This window comes from Mobula hypostoma, chromosome 13 (assembly GCF_963921235.1).
Source record: "Mobula hypostoma chromosome 13, sMobHyp1.1, whole genome shotgun sequence".
Taxonomy (NCBI): domain Eukaryota; kingdom Metazoa; phylum Chordata; class Chondrichthyes; order Myliobatiformes; family Myliobatidae; genus Mobula; species Mobula hypostoma.
Window position 1 is genome coordinate 13,734,277 of NC_086109.1, and position 17,498 is coordinate 13,751,774.

At 41.9% G+C, this 17,498-nt stretch overlaps 1 protein-coding gene across 1 annotated transcript; it reads left to right on the forward strand.

The window, feature by feature from the left end:
- The first annotated feature begins 550 nt into the window (after positions 1 to 550).
- Positions 551 to 9,219, forward strand: snrpe (small nuclear ribonucleoprotein polypeptide E). The gene is made up of 5 exons (XM_063066441.1): positions 551 to 677; positions 2,061 to 2,087; positions 2,500 to 2,562; positions 4,255 to 4,333; positions 8,996 to 9,219. The coding sequence occupies exons 1-5, from the start codon at positions 624 to 626 to the stop codon at positions 9,049 to 9,051; spliced, it is 279 nt and encodes a 92-aa protein (XP_062922511.1). The 5' UTR covers positions 551 to 623; the 3' UTR covers positions 9,052 to 9,219.
- The last annotated feature ends 8,279 nt before the right edge of the window (positions 9,220 to 17,498 follow it).

The following is a 17,498-nucleotide window of genomic DNA, read 5'->3' on the forward strand; positions in this document are numbered from 1 at the left end:
ATTCCCACGCTGCCTGTAAGAAGTTAGCATGTTCTCTCCGTGACCACGTTTGTTTCTTCCCATAATCCAAAGGCGCAAGTTAATTGATCATTGTAAATTGTCCCGTGATCAGGCTGTGAAGGCAGAGCAATGGTTAACATTTTTGGTCCCGATTCAAGGTTTAAAACCATCCCTCTGCCCCCATAGATGCTGCCTGGTCCGTTGAGTTCTTGCAGCAACTCGGTCTTTGCTTATAATCTTATTTTGTCTTCACCTGGAGCTTCTCTCTAATACAGCCTGCCTAAGGTCCACCCAAGACCGCTGTGTTCGACCAAATGTGCAAATCTTTAAGCCAAACAGTTGTCATCACTGAGCTATTCAAACCGGACCATTTGTTAGAATATAACTGTGCACACTGTTCTCATCAGTAGAATCGTTGTATAGTACCATTGTTTATTAATTTGTTTTACGGCTGAGAGCAGGTTAATAAACCCGGCCGTGTTATCCGAAGACCTGACACTCGCTCCACCGCTGCAACAGGCGCAAGTTCCGCCCCGCCAGGGGTCACGTCCCAGAACCCTCCGCAGGGGTGAGAGGTCACGGCACGCCAGCGCGCCATTTTGTAGCGAGGCGAAGCGGCAGCGATGGCGTACCGGGGCCAGGCGCAGAAGGTTCAGAAAGTGATGGTGCAGCCCATCGTATCCTTCACACTGAGCGCAGGGGACGGGAGTGGGAGAAGGGCTAGGGGCGGGGGTAGCAGGAGGTCTGACTGGGATCGGGCCTCACATCCCCAGGTCCCCCACTCATCCTCGTCTTCCTTCCCGGTTCCATTCTTTTCTCCCACTCTGTTCCCTGACCACGATCCCTTTTCTTTCCCCCATCCCTTTTCTTTCCCCCATCCCTTATCTCTCTTCCCCCCATCCCTTATCTCTCTTCCCCATCCTTCCTTTCTGCCCCCTCTTCCCCAACACTCTGATTTCTGCTCCTCCCCCCACCAACCATTCTCAGTCCCACCTCCTCCCGATTCCACTCTCCTCCAAAGACTCCTAAACCTGGCAGGTATGATTAATATTGATGGGCAGAAAGTGTGGCATTGAATGGCCGCTTTTGCTGTAGCTACGATTCTATATCTTTGTGGAAACTGCTGGTGGACTGTCATGAAGTGTGAGTGAGGCTGGGACTTTTTGTTTGAGAAATATACTTTTGTGAGCGTAAATCTTGCAATTAAATACATTTGATGTGCAATACGTGGGATATTTGGATGTAATTTTATTGATAAGTTGCATGAGCCGGTAGAGTGGAGGGTCTTATGTCACGGATTTAATATGATAGGCTATAAGCTTTACAAGAGCATTTTCAATCAATCATTGTGGTTGTCATGTTACAGAAAAAATGTAGAAGTTTTGGACAGGGTGCAGAAATTCACCAGGACGTAGCCGGGATTTAAGAGTAAGGGAAGGTTGGGCGAATTAAGGCTGTTTAATCTGGAGCATCGGAGGCTGAGAGGCAACCTCATGGGTGTTTATACAATGAGCTGTAGGTGCCTGGGAAGAGCTGCCAGCTAAAATGATGGAAGCATCACTCGCTTTGCTGTTCCTCTTTTCAGAACATCTTTCAACAGCAACTTTTAAGAGGCCTTTCGACTGGCACAGGAACAGTCAGTGAATGGGGAGATGTAGATCCTGCAGGCAGATGAGATTAGTTTAATTTGACATCGTGAGACGAAGGGCCTACCCCTGTGCTATTATGTTCTATATTCTAAAACATGCCACTGAGCTACAGGAAATATTTGACGTAAGTAGCCAAAGACTTTATGAAAGAATTAGGAGCACGTCTATGGCTCTTGGATGACGATAGGATTGAGCTTGCAAAAAGTGATAGATGTAATAAAATGGTTTGCTACCGGTTAGAAGAATAGTGTTATTTGAAGCAATAATAGGTCATGTCCTCTGGTTTTAAATAATTTACATGTATTAGAATGACAGCTATCTTAAAATTTATACTGTGTATGTATAGATATTATTTTTAAATATTTATTTGGCTCTTGCATATAACCATACTCCTTAACTGAACTGCAACAGAATCTTATTTTCAGATACCTTCAGAATGTAAGTATATGTTTTCGTTTATGGCACAGAATATGTAGCAAAGACTAAAGACTCTTGAACTGACCTCTTATGATAAAGGGGGCAGATAACCTCACTAGTTATGATTTTGCACCTTATTGTTTACCTGTACTTTCTCTGTAAGTTTTACACTTTAACCTGTATATTGTTTTACCTCAGTGCACTGTGCGATGATTTGATTGGTATGAACGGTATGTGACAATAATAAACCAATAGTAATCTTATAACCTTGTAGGTTTCAGACTTGATTGAATTCAAAGTTCATGTTCCCATCCTTTGACCTGAGTGTTCTAGGCTGGCACTGAAGTTCAGTTACAATACAACAGGGTTCACTTCATGATATTTAAAAAAAAAACAAGTGTCTCATTAAAAATACTGTTTTTTTAAACCATAGAGATCTCGAATTCAAGTATGGTTATATGAGCAAGTCAACATGAGGATAGAAGGCTGTATAATTGTAAGTATCAGTTGTCAACTATGATTCTGATAATCAGAAAGATGCTGTAGTTTAAATAGTAATTGATCTCAATAATCAATGATGTGATGTTTCTGCTGCAGCATTTTATTGTATAAATAGTTTTTTACTAAAACAATAAATAGTTTTTATTTAACATTTAACCCTCTCCAGTGATCCCAAATATGAATTTTAACCCTAAGTTATCTGGGAAGTGTCCTAAAAGGACCAGTCTTTGGTCCTTACTGGAGATGAGCTGCAGGCAAGCATCGGTACAAGATGACAGGAATCAGCTCAGGATCACTAAGCATCTGCAAGGGTTGAGCTGTGTTCTTAAACCCATAGATTTTCTTCACTTGCAAACAATGTCTGCATTCCCACCATTTTTAATTTTTAATTTCTTAAACTGGAAATGTTTTTATTTGAAGTATAGAGATTTATGAACATTTGGAGAGGCATAATATGATTAGGAATGGTCAGCGTGGCTTTGTCAAAGCCAGGTCCTGCCTTACGAGCCTGATTGAATTTTTTGAGGATGTGACTAAACACACTGATGAAGGTAGGGCAGTAGATGTAGCGTATATGGATTTCAGCAAGGTATTTGATAAGGCACCCCATGCAAGGCTTATTGAGAAAGTAAGGAGGCATGGGATCCAAGAGGACCTTGGATCCAGAATTAGATTGCTCACAGAAGGAAAAGAGTAGTTGTAGACGGGTCATATTCTGCATGGAGGTCGGTGATCAGTGTTGTGCCTCAGAGATCTGTTCTGGGACACCTTCACTTCGTGATGTTTATACATGACCTGAATGAGAAAGTGGAGGGATGGGTTAGTAAATTTGCTGATGACACAAAGGTTTGGGGTGTTGTGGATAGTGTGGAGGGCTGTCAGAGGTTACAGTGGGACATGGATAGGTTGTAAAGCTGGGTGGGAGGTGGCAGATGGAGTTCAACCTAGATAAGTGTGAGGTGGTTCATTTTGGTAGGTCATATATGATGGCAGAATACAGTATTAATGGTAAGACTCTTGGTAGTGTGGAGAATCAGAGGGATCTTGGGGTCGAAGTCCATAGGACACTCAAAGCAAGAAATAAATCTTGAAATTAATAATGCTGAGAATGCATAGATCTGTTAGCAAGCAAAAAGAATCCATGGGTTTCAGAATCTACCTCAAACATTAACCCTTGCAGGTGCTCAGTGATCTCTAGTCATCTCTTGCCGGTGCTGACCAGCAGCCCATCTCCAATTTGTCACAAAAGAGCACTCCCTTTGGAGCACATCTCCAGATATATTAGGGTGGGCATGGTAGTGTAACGCTATTTCAGCGCCATTGACCCAGGTTTATTTCTTGCTGCTGTCAGTAAGAAGCTTGTATGTTCCCTCTGTGACCATGTGGGTTTCCGCCCACATTCTAAAGACGTATGGGTGTAGTTGGGTGGTACGGGCCTGTTACTGCACTGTATCTCTCAATAATAAATAAACTGAGCCTGCATTCTGTTTGTTCTCTATTGTGCTGTGTGCTCGGTGAGCACAGAAACTGTAATTTAAAACCCATCGGCACTAGAGCACACCTGATGCCCACGTGGCCCGAGGTTGTTCAATCTGATTTGTCACTAATAGCTGCTCTGTAAATTCGACAAGTGGCAGTTCTAACTGAGGTTTCTCGATTGCGGTACGTAATCATTGTTTCTTTTTAGGGATTTGATGAATACATGAACCTCGTTTTGGATGACGCAGAGGAGATTCATATGAAATCAAAAGCAAGGAAACCATTGGGTAAGTATGCTGATGCAATCTTTCAGTAGCATATCTAAAAATTTATTAAAATACTCAAGTACAGTAGTTGGGTTGAGTTGTTCTCCAATCTTGGCAATTTACTTTCAAACGTTTCATCACCATGCAAAGAGACATTGTCAGTGCACTGTTGATTGTGGTGTGTCCTCCGAATGCTTGGCCTGTATTCGGAGGATACACCACGTTGCAGGTAAATTGTCAAGATTAGAGAATAACACAACCATCAACCACCCAAGTTATACATCTCCCGAATTATTACCACTAAGGTACAGTACTGGGCAAAAGTCTTAGGCACATATATGTAGCTAGGGTGACTAAGACTTTTCCACAGGTCTGTATGTTATGTTTTTTCAGTTACCAAATAATACAAGCTATAATAAAAAGGGTTATTTCTTATTTCTGTTTCCCAGCCATCTTCCTATTTTAACCAATATACAGTACTGTGCAATAGTCTTAAGCATATGCCAATCCTCTCAAAAACAGTTTGGTGTTTTCCTCTAAAGGAGTGTACCTGCCATTCTCCAAAACACCTGTATGCATAGCAAACTAGTGAGGTAACATTGTTTTGATTAAAGAGCAAATTATTTATGGCTCATCACTTTACAAATGGGCAACCGGAAAGATATGCTGTTACTTCAAAGGCTCAGCTTAACTTGCAGTTAAGCTCTTTGTGTCCAGTTAGGAAAACAAGGAATATTGTGGATGTGTACTGGTCAGATCCAAAATGCAGTCGCTCTGAGCTCCTCCGTGGGTCGCAAGAGAAAAGGTTGCACAGGTCTACTGCTACTAAATGGTGCTTAGAATCGTGTGTGGAAGGTATGGCTGATGCAATGTCATTTGGGAATGAGGGTGTACCTGTTGATACCTTCCCAGGATCGTAGACAGTTGTGGTTATTTGGTCAAGGTGAAGAAATGCTATCATCAGTGCAATATGGTACCTCCAAAAGGGAGTCGGGGGGGAGGGGGCGCTGGAGAAAAACACAGCACATTAGTATAATGGTTAGCATAATGCTTTACTGCAAGGTTGGGGTTCAATTCCCACCACTGACTATGAGGAGTTAATATGTGTGGGTTTCCTCTGCGTGTTCTAGTTTCCTCCCACATTCCAAACACGTACGGAGTCGGCTTACTAAGTTGTGGGCATGCTTTGTTTACACCGGAAGCATGGCAACACTTGCCAACTACCCCAGCACATCCTGTGTTGGCTATTGACTCAAAATGACGCATTTCACTGTCAGTTTCAATGTACATGAGACAAATAAAAGCTTATTTTTTTTTCTACCGATGAAATTTATCCACTGAGTTTGGCTAATTTTTTAATTGTGAAAATGCAGTTGGATTGTGTAACTGAAGTATTAGTCTGATTCTCCTCAAATTGATCTGTAGAATTTGATAAGCAAACCTTGAGGTTGTTGGTGAATCTCTGACGGATTCAGTACATCTTAAAAACTTAAACAAAGCAGTCAATGTTCATTGTTATACCAGATCCTTTATGATTTCCCTGCATTAAGTTTTTTGGGAACTGTTGTGCATTAGCATGAATTCTGAATGCTTTACCTCCTCAAAGTGCATCACCACCCCCACTTGCTTCCCCCCCCCAAAAAAAAACCCTGTCATCTAAATTGCTTTAGTTAATGTATCTATCAGTGTATGTTCATTTGACCACTTTCACCTTCACCTAGGAGTCATGGGTTTGGCAGCAGCAGTTGATCACTGAATGGTTCACTGAAGTAGCAGCTTAGGCTTAAGCGTGAGCTGCCTTGTGTGAGGCCATCTTTGGAATGAGGCATTTCCCTCTTAAAAATTTCACCTGCTTTTCAGCAAAGGTCTTCGACTTCTCCTGCTTTTAAACACATTAATTAGCAGTTAACTGATATAATGTACAAAGTCGACATGCTTTTTTTTTCACAGCCCTTACAATTAAATACACTCAGTGTGAAACACTTAGTGACACCCTGTATCATAGTGCTTTCTTGCTGTGTAGTAAACTATTCCAACAAGTGTCAAATATCGCAGTTGACATGATGATGAGTTTATGAGTGATATCTATAAACTTTGCCTCCAAATCTTTTTGCCAGTGTTGACACCCTCCATCTTGGTTGCCACTGAAGAATACATATAGCTAAAGAATTTGGGGAAACAACTTAATACCCCAGTGTATACAACACATTGCTCTTGAAGTGCTTTTGTAGTTATAGAAATGTGGCACTGGTTTGTTTCAAGGTCTCACAGAACTTTAGATTTGTTGTTAACACGGTAATTCTCAATGGAGATTTATCTACCTGAATTGGCTGTTCAAATGATGCTGTTTAACTTTTTGGTCAACTTCAACAAATCAGAAAGAATGACGCGCCACTTTCCTTAATGCTGGAGTGTGGATTTCAACTGGAACCTGCTGATGCACCATTAAATGCTGATGAAACAAGTTCCATTCAGTGGGTTTATAGAGTTTTACTGCACAGAAACAAGCCCTTCAGCCCACTGTGTCCATACTGTCCTTTTTAACTACTTACAGCACAGTACAGGCCCTTCGATGTTGTGCCGACCTTTTACCCCGCTCCAAGATCAATCTAACTCTTCCCTCCCATAGAGCCCTCTATTTTTCTTTCATCCGTGTACCTGTCTAAGAGTTTCTTAAATGTTCCTTATATATCTGCCTCTACCACCACCCCTGGCAGTGCATTCCACACACCCACCGCTCTGTTAATAAAAAAAAATTATCTACCTCTGACTTTCACCCCCTACTTTCCTCGATAATTATGCCTTCTTGTCTTAGCCATTGCTTCCCTGTGGGGAAAAGGCACTGGCTGTCCACTCAATCAGTACGTCTTATCATGTTACCTCTCTTCCTTCTTCACTCCAAAGAGGAAAGGCCTAACTTGCTCAGCCTCCTCTCATAAGACATGATCTCTAATCCAGGAAGCAAATCCCATTTATACTAAATTCCACTTGCTCACATTGGAACCAGATCTTCTTAAATACCGTGATTGTTCCTGATCCTCTGGCACAACGTTCCTGATTTCAACCAACCTCCATGCAACAAAAGTACTCGAGGATCTCCTTTAAACCCCATCCCACTCATCTTAAACCTATACCCACTTGTTTTTGATACCCTTACCATGAGAAAAAGAGTTTGACTTTCTATCTTTTCTGTGGCTCTTATAATCTTATATTTTCCATCAGGCAACCTCAGCTTCTTTCACTCTAGGGAAACAAGCCTGCCCTATCCAATCTGTCCCCATAAACTAAAGTCCTCCATTCCAGGCAACATCCTGGTGAATCTTTTCTGCGCTCACTCCAGCACAAACGTGAGATTTCTGTGGTGTACTGACCTGAACTGCGCAACTCCCAGTGCAGCCTAACATTTGCTTTTGTGAAGTTCTAGCAGAACATCCCAGCTTTTGTATTTTACGCTTATGCCTTCACTGTGGTATCTACTTGTGTTACCACTGTCATGTGCGATACACTTGAATCCCAAATTCTTTCTATTCGTTGACATTCCTTTGTGCTCTTTCATAGTTAACGTCCTCCCAGTATCCTGCTCTACAGCCATCAGGGAGAAGCTTGCAGACCCACTTCAACAATTCAGAAACAGCTTTTTCCCCCATCAATACTGCCTTGTGAATCCTTGGTTTTCTACTATTTATTTGTGTTTTATAATTTATGTCCTTGCATTGTACCTCTGCCACAAAACAACAAATTTCACGTGATAATACACCTAATTCGTAGACTCTCTTCCTTGCTTTCCACAACACTTAATTTTCATGTCATCCACAAACTTAATCTGACCTCCTATAGTCGCATCCAATTAAAATACAGGGAGTTTTTTTGCCAAACCATTTTGTGTCGATCTCAGTTTAGAAACTAGGGGCGATTGAATTTAATGAGCCGCCCTGTGTTGCCACTTTCATGGTATTATAAACTTGAACCTCAAATTCTTTCTGTTCATCAGAATGGGGTTTAATATCACCAGCATATGTAGTGAAATTTGTTAACCTTGCAGCAGCAGTACAATGCAATACATAATAAATAAACTGAATTGCAGTAATATATATGTATATTAAATAATAAACTTAAAATAAGTATTGCAAAACCAGAAATTTTTAAGAAAGTAGTGAGGTAGTGTTTATGGGTTTGATATCTATTCGGAAATCTGATGGTAGAGGGGAAGAAGCTGTTCTTGAATTGCTGAGTGTGAGCCTTCAGGCTCCTGTATGTCCATCCTGATGGTAACAGTGAGAAGAATGCACGTCCTGGTCAGCGGGGGTCCTTACTGACAGGCACCGCCTTCCGGAGGCACTGCTTCTTGAAGATGTTTTGGATACCGCAGAGGCTTGTACCCACGATGGAGCTCACTAATTTTTTCAATGCTCTGCAGCTTACTTCAATTCTATGCAGTAGCCTCCCCATATCAGATAGTGATGCAGCCAGTCAGACATTCCTTTTGCTGTGTATATACTTCCGACTTCATGGTGCCTATTGCACAACTATCAGCAAGTGAGTGAGCTCAGCTGTTGCCATTTAATGATGCTCACTACTGTTAAACAAAATACAATAATTATCTTCCCCCCAACTAAGAGAATATTTTGGAATAGTGGTTTATTTAGAATAAAGGCCATTTCTGTATTGCGTTTTGTTTTTCAGGCCGTGTTATGCTGAAAGGGGACAACATCACCTTGCTACAGAGTGTCCACACCTAGAGATGCCACCAGAAGAATAATTTCTTTGGAGGGTAGTGAATAAATTTTGTATGTTTCTGTAGCATTTTTGGGGTGATGAGCTGACCGAGGGCTAAAATTGTGATTTTTTTTTTATTTTAGTAAATAAAAATTTTGGAACCAGCAGTTCTGTATTAATACCATTGAAGTTATGATTGAAAAGATCACATCCATTTTAACCAGTTACTACAATTTACAATACTTGCAAAGACAAATTGAGTGAAGTGCTGTTCAGAACACAATTTGAAGACTCAGTTCTGCACCTATAGACAACCTCCTTGCAGCACCAGAGATTCTGGTTCAGTCCTGATCTTGGGCTCTGTCTTGTGTGAAGTTTGTGTGTTCTCTCTGTGACCCTGTGGGTTTCTTCCGGGTGCTCCAGTTTAAAATAGGGTGGGGGTAAGGAGGGGAGCAAGAACTAGTGGGTGATAAGCAGGGGAGGGAATGATGTCAGAGCTGGGTCCTGATAGTCCTGACGACAAAGGGGTGAAAATTGTGTAATCTGATAGGAGAGGAATCAGATGGGACAGGTCGGAGGAGTGTGTGGCGAGGGAAAAGATGGGGTGGTGGGGGCAGTTTGTGATCAGTGAGGCCTTAGTGGGCCACTAAGACTGACTACTGCAGCAATAACTAGAGTGATGTAAGATAATTAGTACTCTCTGGTTAATGCTTTGGCTGATAATGGGTGCACTCTCGTGTAGTTACATACTAGACAACGGGGTGACCCGTTGGGGCACCCTTTGAGAGAAGGGTAGTGCAGTCTGATGTGACTAGAATGAACATTAAATTTTCCTGAATGCTATTGGTATCACTTTGCTTTGGACACTGAAGTAGAAAACTCAGTTTATTAAAGAAGAACGACGCGTAGCAAAGCAAATATAACTCCTCTTCGTTTAACGAAGGACAGTTTTGATAGCATCATTTCTGGTTTATCCGCCATCCAGAACGTCTCCTATGTCCTCTTTCTTTACGGATCATGGTTTCCCTTCTGCTGTCATCAATGATGCCCTCACCCACATCCCTTCAATTTCCTGCGCTTCGGCCCTCACCCCATCCTCCTGTCACCACAACAGGGACAGAGTGCCCCTTGTCCTCATCTACCACCCTACCAGCCGCCAGATCCAGCACATTATCGTCCACAACTTCTGCCACCTTCAACAGGACCCCGGCACTAAACACATCTTTCCCTCTCTGCTTTCCGCAGGGATCATTTCCTCCGCGACTCCCTGGTCCACACGTCCTTTCCCACGGATCTCCCACCCAGCACTTATCCCTGTAAGTGTAAGTGCTACACCTGTCCCTACACCTCTCTTGGCACCATTCAGGGCCCCAAACAGTCCTTCCAGGTGAGGCAACACTTGTGAGTCTGTTGGGGTCATCTATTGCATCCAGTGCTCCTGGTGTGGCCTCCTCTACATCAGTGAAACACGACACAGATTGGGGGACCACTTCATCGAGCACCTCCACTCCGTCCACCAAAACAGACAGGATCTCCCGGTTGCCACCCACTTCAACTCTGCTTCACATTCCCATTCAGATATGTCCATACATGGCCTCCTCTACTGCCAGGATGAGGCTAAACAGAGGTTGGAGGAGCAACACTGGGTATGAACATTGAATTTTCCAACTTCCAGTAATTCCCTCCCCATCCCTGTTTCACTCTGCCCCCTCCCCCAGCTGCCTACTACCTCCCTTATGGTTCCGCCTCCTACTACCCATTGTGCTTTCCCCTATTCCTTCTTCACCTTTCCTGCCTATCACCTCCCTGCTTCACCCCCCCCCCACCCCTTATCTTTCCCCTTACTGGTTCTTCACCTGGAACCTACCAGCCTTCTCCTTCCCATCCTCCCCCCATCTCTTTTATAGGGCTTCTGCCCCCTCCCTCTTCAGTCCTGACGAAGGGTCCCAGCTGGAAACGTTGACTGATCATTTCCACGGATGCTGCCCGACCTGCTGAGTTCCTCCAGCGTGTTGTGAGTGTTGCTCTGCCACCCTTGTGCCTCTCGTCATTCTGGAGATGTGCAGCCCTTTCATCCCCCATCTCTTCAGCTCTTCTGCTGTTTGTTGTTTGTCTCTGATCCTGGAGACGTGCATGCCTCTCCTCCTCTGTCTCTTCTCTCATTTTTTTTGTCCTGACTCTTTGATCCTGGAGTCGTGCAGCCCTGGCCTCATCGGATTCTTGTTCTCTCCCTCTCCTTGCCGTTTCCCGACGACCTTTGGCATCATCTCTTGACTATAATGTCCCCTCTCCCTTTCCACACGACATAATTAGGCTGACCAATTTTTTTTACCCTAATGCTGGATAGAAGATACGAAGCAGTAACACCAAAGGATGCTGATTATTCTTGATGATGTGGTTGGCGCTTTCCTAAATGGATGTGATATAGTCACCGCTGTCCTTTGACTGCAGCAAAGGATTTTATGGCTGTCTTGAAGTCCGTCATTACAATAAGATTTAATTATCTCTTATTGATGGGTGGCAGTTAGATCTGTCCCAATCCTGCACATGCTGATGGTGATTAGCAGAATGTGACCCCTCGACATAGAGCTGTCCTGCCCTTTTGCTCCGGTAGGTGTTGCTGCTGAGGCTGGCAGCGCGCATGCGTCAGACTGTCGCGTCCAGATCGGGTTTAGGGTGAAAGCAAGCCTGTTGATTTTTGGCGAATGAGCAATTTTATACGAATATATAGCCCTGAACGTTGCCTGCAGTCTGTAAGTTAGTGCATATTAATTCGATTGAGCCTAAAAAAGTGCAGCCGTAATGCACCGTTTGCACTAATTGGAGGTCACAAACAGACACACACAGCATGGGAGTTTTAGTAGTAAAATAGATAGATAAGAAGATAGATGTCCTGTCAATATTCCAACATGGAAGTACACTCAACATCTTGAGTGAGAGCACAAAAAAATAACAAGAGAAAGCTTAATTAATACATTTCTTAGCAGATGCTCCTCCTTATTGTACTTATGGCCATGAGGAACTGCGGTTCTATACTGAGGTACGATGAAGTTCTCTTTGATCTGCTGTATTGGCTCTGGTTAGCATCTCGGTGCAGCACCATTTGCTGGAAATGTGCCGGAACAGAAAATCCTGGGAACACTTGGTCACCATCAGTGGAAAGAGAAACATGTCAATGGGAAAAAAATTTAAATGCAAGAAAAGGGGACAATAGTGAAAGTCCACTCTAAGGGTGTGTTGGGGGGGGGTAATGATTGGGTGTAATTGGGTGGAACAGGCTTCTTGCAACTGAAAAGCCTGTCACTGCTGTATCTCTAATTACACTGGTTAACAAAGATTTTGCTTCCTGAATACTTTTGGATATATCTTATGGATTTTGGGCTCCTGATCATGAAATTTCCCTATCACGCCATTTTTTAAAAATCGCTATATTTCTTACTTCAATTCATAATTCAAGTCAGAATAACTGATGTCAAGATTAAGGAAGGCATTTTTGTTGGTCCACAAATCAAACAGGTCATCAGAGTCAGGCAATTCAAAGAGCTTCTAGTGGGACCAGAGAAAATTGCATGGAAGGCACTCAAGGATTTTCATGAAAATTTTCTTGGCTGCTGCAGAACACCAAACTATGTGCAGGTGGTTGACAACATGCTTCAAGCATATAAAACCATGAGGTGCAACATGTCACTAAAGATTCATTTTCTGCATTCCCATTTAGACTTCTTCCCTGAAAATCTTGACAGTCAGTTACCAACATAGTGAAAGCTTTCACCAGGATATTGCGGTCATGGAGAAATGGTATCAGGGCAACTGGAATCCATCAATGCTGGCTGATTATTGGACACAAGTGAGAAGCCTCAGACACTGAGCAGAAACAAAAATCACCAAAACATATTTAGTTTAGTTGCAAAGAGCACTATTATGCAATTAAATGCATTATATCCAATAAAAGTTATTTTCTTGTTCCTCCAAAGTCTTACACGATATAAGTAGTCTGAAATTATTTTATGTTCAGCGTCAAATATCTATCATAAACAAAAGGAAAATTCGGAGGAAGCAACATTTTCGGGAAAAAGCGGTGTCCAGTGTTATTTAAAGTAAATCCAACAGGAATGTAAATAAAATCTCTGCATCATTGCTGCCCACGAGGCCATTCATCTCATTCAGTCAATGCTAGAGAAGCTGAACCTTAAACTAAAATGACAATTTTGTGTTTTTATTTAGACTAATTTAACACCAATTTAAAGTGTTAACGTTAGAAAACTGTGTTTAAACCAGCAGGTGAACATATCTAAACTGGATCCTGCATCCTTCGATAAGACACACAAGGCTGGACTGGTGCAAATTAGTATTAGTACTGGTGCAAATTACCCACTGATGGCTGAATCATGAGTGGTCACATAAACTGCTTGAGATATTCTACTGATGATAGCTTTATATGATCATAGGACCGAGGCGAAACGAGCGACTTAAAGCAGAAAATATGAAGTGAATTTATCAGGCCAGGCTGCATCATGATAGCCTTTCTCAACCTTTTTGCCTTAGGGGAACCCTTGAAATAATTTTCAGGTCTTGGGGAGCCCCTGTATAAAAATTATTATATCTACAACTCTCAGTATATTAGTGTGATCAGTAAGTTGTGGATTTAATAATGTAAATATAATTGTCAATGCTCTTTTGAGTAGAGAATGAAATTTTAGTCAATATTTCTTGGAAAAAAAACAGGTAGTCGAGCTTAGTTTATCTTTCTTGAAATTAATCTCTAGCCCTTTCATAAATTATAAAAACTCATAAGACAAACAATACATTTCTATTAAATAACTGGCTTAAGCCAAAATAGGATTTAATTTTTCTAAAGGCACGTTTGGTAGATTTAATTTAAATAAAGATTGTAAATTGATTTAAATTAATGCTATTTACAACATGAAAATGTATTGACAATGTTGAATAGTGAAGTTACTAAAAACCATAAGCCAAAGCAATATGAATGAAAATTTAGCCTAAGACACAATTTTATACAAGGCTTTGAAAAAACGTTTTCTCACGAAGTGACATGATCAGCCTCAAATACAGGTCTAGCATGTGAAACCTGTGCTTGTTTTTTGCTGCACAAATTCTCGGTTCTGGGTTGAATGTGAGATTAGCACACACACATTTCGCTTTCATCTGAAATTAGACTATATCCTTTCACTTGGTGCTAGTTAAACAAGAAAAAGCTTGCTCACATATGTAAGAACTTGAAAACTGCAGCAAAATGTTCATTGCTTTCCTATGAATGGCAGGATATCCTTCTTTCACAGAAATCCAGCAGTTGTCCAGGGGCAGGCCAGTGAATCTCATCTTTAGTGCATGGTCAGACTGCAGCTCACAAAGTTCTTCCTCTTCTCTCAAAGGCAAGTTCTCATGCTGAGCGGAAGATTCGGAGAATCCAGCCACTTTTGTTAAAAGGGAGGAAAAAATACTGTTCAATTTTATTCTGCTGTTCTCTAAAGTGGTCTTCAATAAGACTTGAGCCTTTCTGATGCTTCCTCATTCTCAAGCCCAAGCAGGAGGGGAAACATTTCAAGATTTCCTTTTGCAACATTATTTTTCTAAAGATTCATTTTCCTTTTAAATCCAAGAATTTTGTCACTTGAAGTCAAAGTATTTTCTCCAGGGCCTTGCAGAGACTTGTTCAACTGGTTCATATGATGAAAAATGTCTGCTGAATAATCTAGTTTCTGCAGCCATTCTTCACCTTCAAAGCACTCAGTAAAACATGACCGCCTATTTTCTTGAAAATGCTCCTGCAATTCACCTTTCAGCTCAAACACCCTGTTGAAAACTCTGCTAACTCACTGGATTTCTGTATGTAGCAGGAGATTGGTGTGATCTTTGTCCAGGTTTCCACACGGCTTTTTAAACATTCTGGAGTAAATTGGTCTTTGTTTAATTTAGTTAACCCCTTTTGTAGCATCATCCAGAACGTTTTTCATTTCATCTTCAAGAGATTTTGACATCATCTCTCTGTGAAGAAAGCAGTGTGTTGTGATAACATTAGGATTTTCTTTTTTTAACAAGAGAACAAAACCTTTCATGGAGCCAGCCATTGATGGGACACCATCAGTACAGATGCCAACACAGCTCCTCCAAGACAGACATTTTGTTTCCAGATGTGAAGACAAACCATTAAATATATGTTGGCCTTTGCAGAATAGGCCTCTACAGTCACCAACGATCGTGCCGTCACTCCTGAGGACTCTTCTTTCCTCCTCATCTTCACAAGCGAAGAACCAGTCATCATCATCATTGAGCGTGAAACCTTTTCAATTCCTCATACTGCACCTTGTCCTAGCATTTTACCCACTATAATTTTACATGCTGGTGTTATTAGATTCTTACCAACTGTGTGACTTTTCCTTTTCTGGGTAATAAGTTCTGCTACTAAATAACTTGCTGCCTGAATCTTTTTACTGACTGTGGCTTTATTAACAAAAGCTTTACTCTGTTTGCGATTCCAATAGCCAATTAAAATAATCAGCACTTTTATGTGTCATATGGCTGTGATTTGTAGTTAAGTGTCTTTTCAATTTTGCTTGAGCCATTGCTGCATGTGTAAGTTATTTGCCACAGACGAGGCACAATGGAATAGGACAACTTGGATCACCAGTCCATGTAAAACCCATTGATAAGTAGCTTTCCATGTAAAGATGGATTTTTTTTGTGTCTGTAGTTGCACAAGTGCAGTGAAATGACTCAGAAGATTGTAATTCAAAAATCATCATATTGGACCTTCAGATGTGTCTGTAAAACATGGTTAATAAAATATAAAAATGGGCAAGTCCACTCAATGCTCAGAAAGTACACTTCATGCTCATCAGCCTATCGCTCTCCCCTCCATGCAATATCAGGGGTAGCTAGCACCGCCAGCTCTGGTGAGTTGATTGGCAACGTCCCTTACCACTGCAGCGTTGTTGGAGATGATACTGCCAAGGTAGGTGAACCGCTCAACAATTACCAGTGGCCTCCCATATCTCGCGTCAGAAACTGAGAACGTTAACAAATAAACAGGGTCCTGCTGCGCACTGCCATTCTGGGCTGAGAGACCTCGCATGAGATTGCTAACGAGGCTGCTCGGTCACTGCCCACCACTGCGAGCTCTGACAGAACCCCAAGCGCCCTCTCGCGGAGCCCCGGGTGAGAAACTCGAGTCTATGAAGTGAAGCAGAGTGAGCACTTCAGGTCAGTGAGAATGGACTTTCCTGATGAAAGGTCATCAACATGAACTGTTCACTCAGTTTCCTGCTCCATAGATACTCGCTGGCTTGCCGAGTTCTTGCAGAGCCTTGTGCTTTTTTGTACTGATTGTCCAGCATATGGTTTCTCTTGCTGGATGAACTCAGCAGGTCAGGGAATAAATAAACAGTCGAGGTTTTGGGGCAAGACCCTTTCATCAGGAAGGATGTTCCGGACTATAGATGATTGATTAATGTTCTGTGATCATCCTGTACAAAAAGGACAGCATTCTAAATCACACGGGGCCACATTCTTGTCCCATTCCTGAACAACCAGCATTTGATCAGACGTTTTTCCAACAGGCAATTACTAAAGAGATTCAAAGTCTATTGACGTTTCTTTGATCTTGGAGTAGGTTAAAAAGTTGGCAAAATGTCATATGCCAAAGGGTGCTGTGCCAGACTGTTCTATGTTCTATAATCTTTTAAACGTTTATTAGCTTTCTATAACAAAAGGCCCATCTTTTGTTCTCAATGTAAACTATTGTACATAATCCTTTTTACCATTATACCAGAGGGTGTGGAATTGTGGATGTTTCCAGAGGGCACAGCCTTAAAACAAAAGGGCGTCCCTTGAGAATGGAGATGAGGAGGAATTTCTTCAGCCAGAGGGTGTAAACTTTCCGTCCTTTGATGTGTTGTGGGCAGCTGGAGAGAGCGAGAAAGCAAGATAGGGAGGTGTAAAGTGGACATTCCAATCTTTACGGTTGAGACCGCAGAGATTTGACATCACATGTGAGGAAAGGGTGGGGTGAGGAAAGAACTGGAGACTCACCCAACTTGATTGTAGGGTGGGGCAGGAGGGGTGAGGTGTCTTCAATCTTCCTATTGTTGGACTGGAGAGAAGATCTGGTTGATAGCAAGTGCCTGTATGGGTGCAAATGTTACATCAGAAGCATACACAAGTATACAGTACACACATTAATTGTATCTTGATTTACATGGAACATGCAAATAAAGCACTGAGACAGAATTGGCATGTGGGGGAGATTCCGTTCTATTCTGGAACATGGTCAGATAGTACCGCACACTGATAGCTGGCTCATTGAGTTAGACAAAGAGAAAAAAAAGCACACCAGCTTGTGTTTCACAACCTCAGGACCTCTCAAATATTTAATCTCTAACGTACAGCCTGTAATGTGCTGTACTATTCTATGTTCTATGTTTACCGAAGTTTATCTTGTAGGAAAACACAA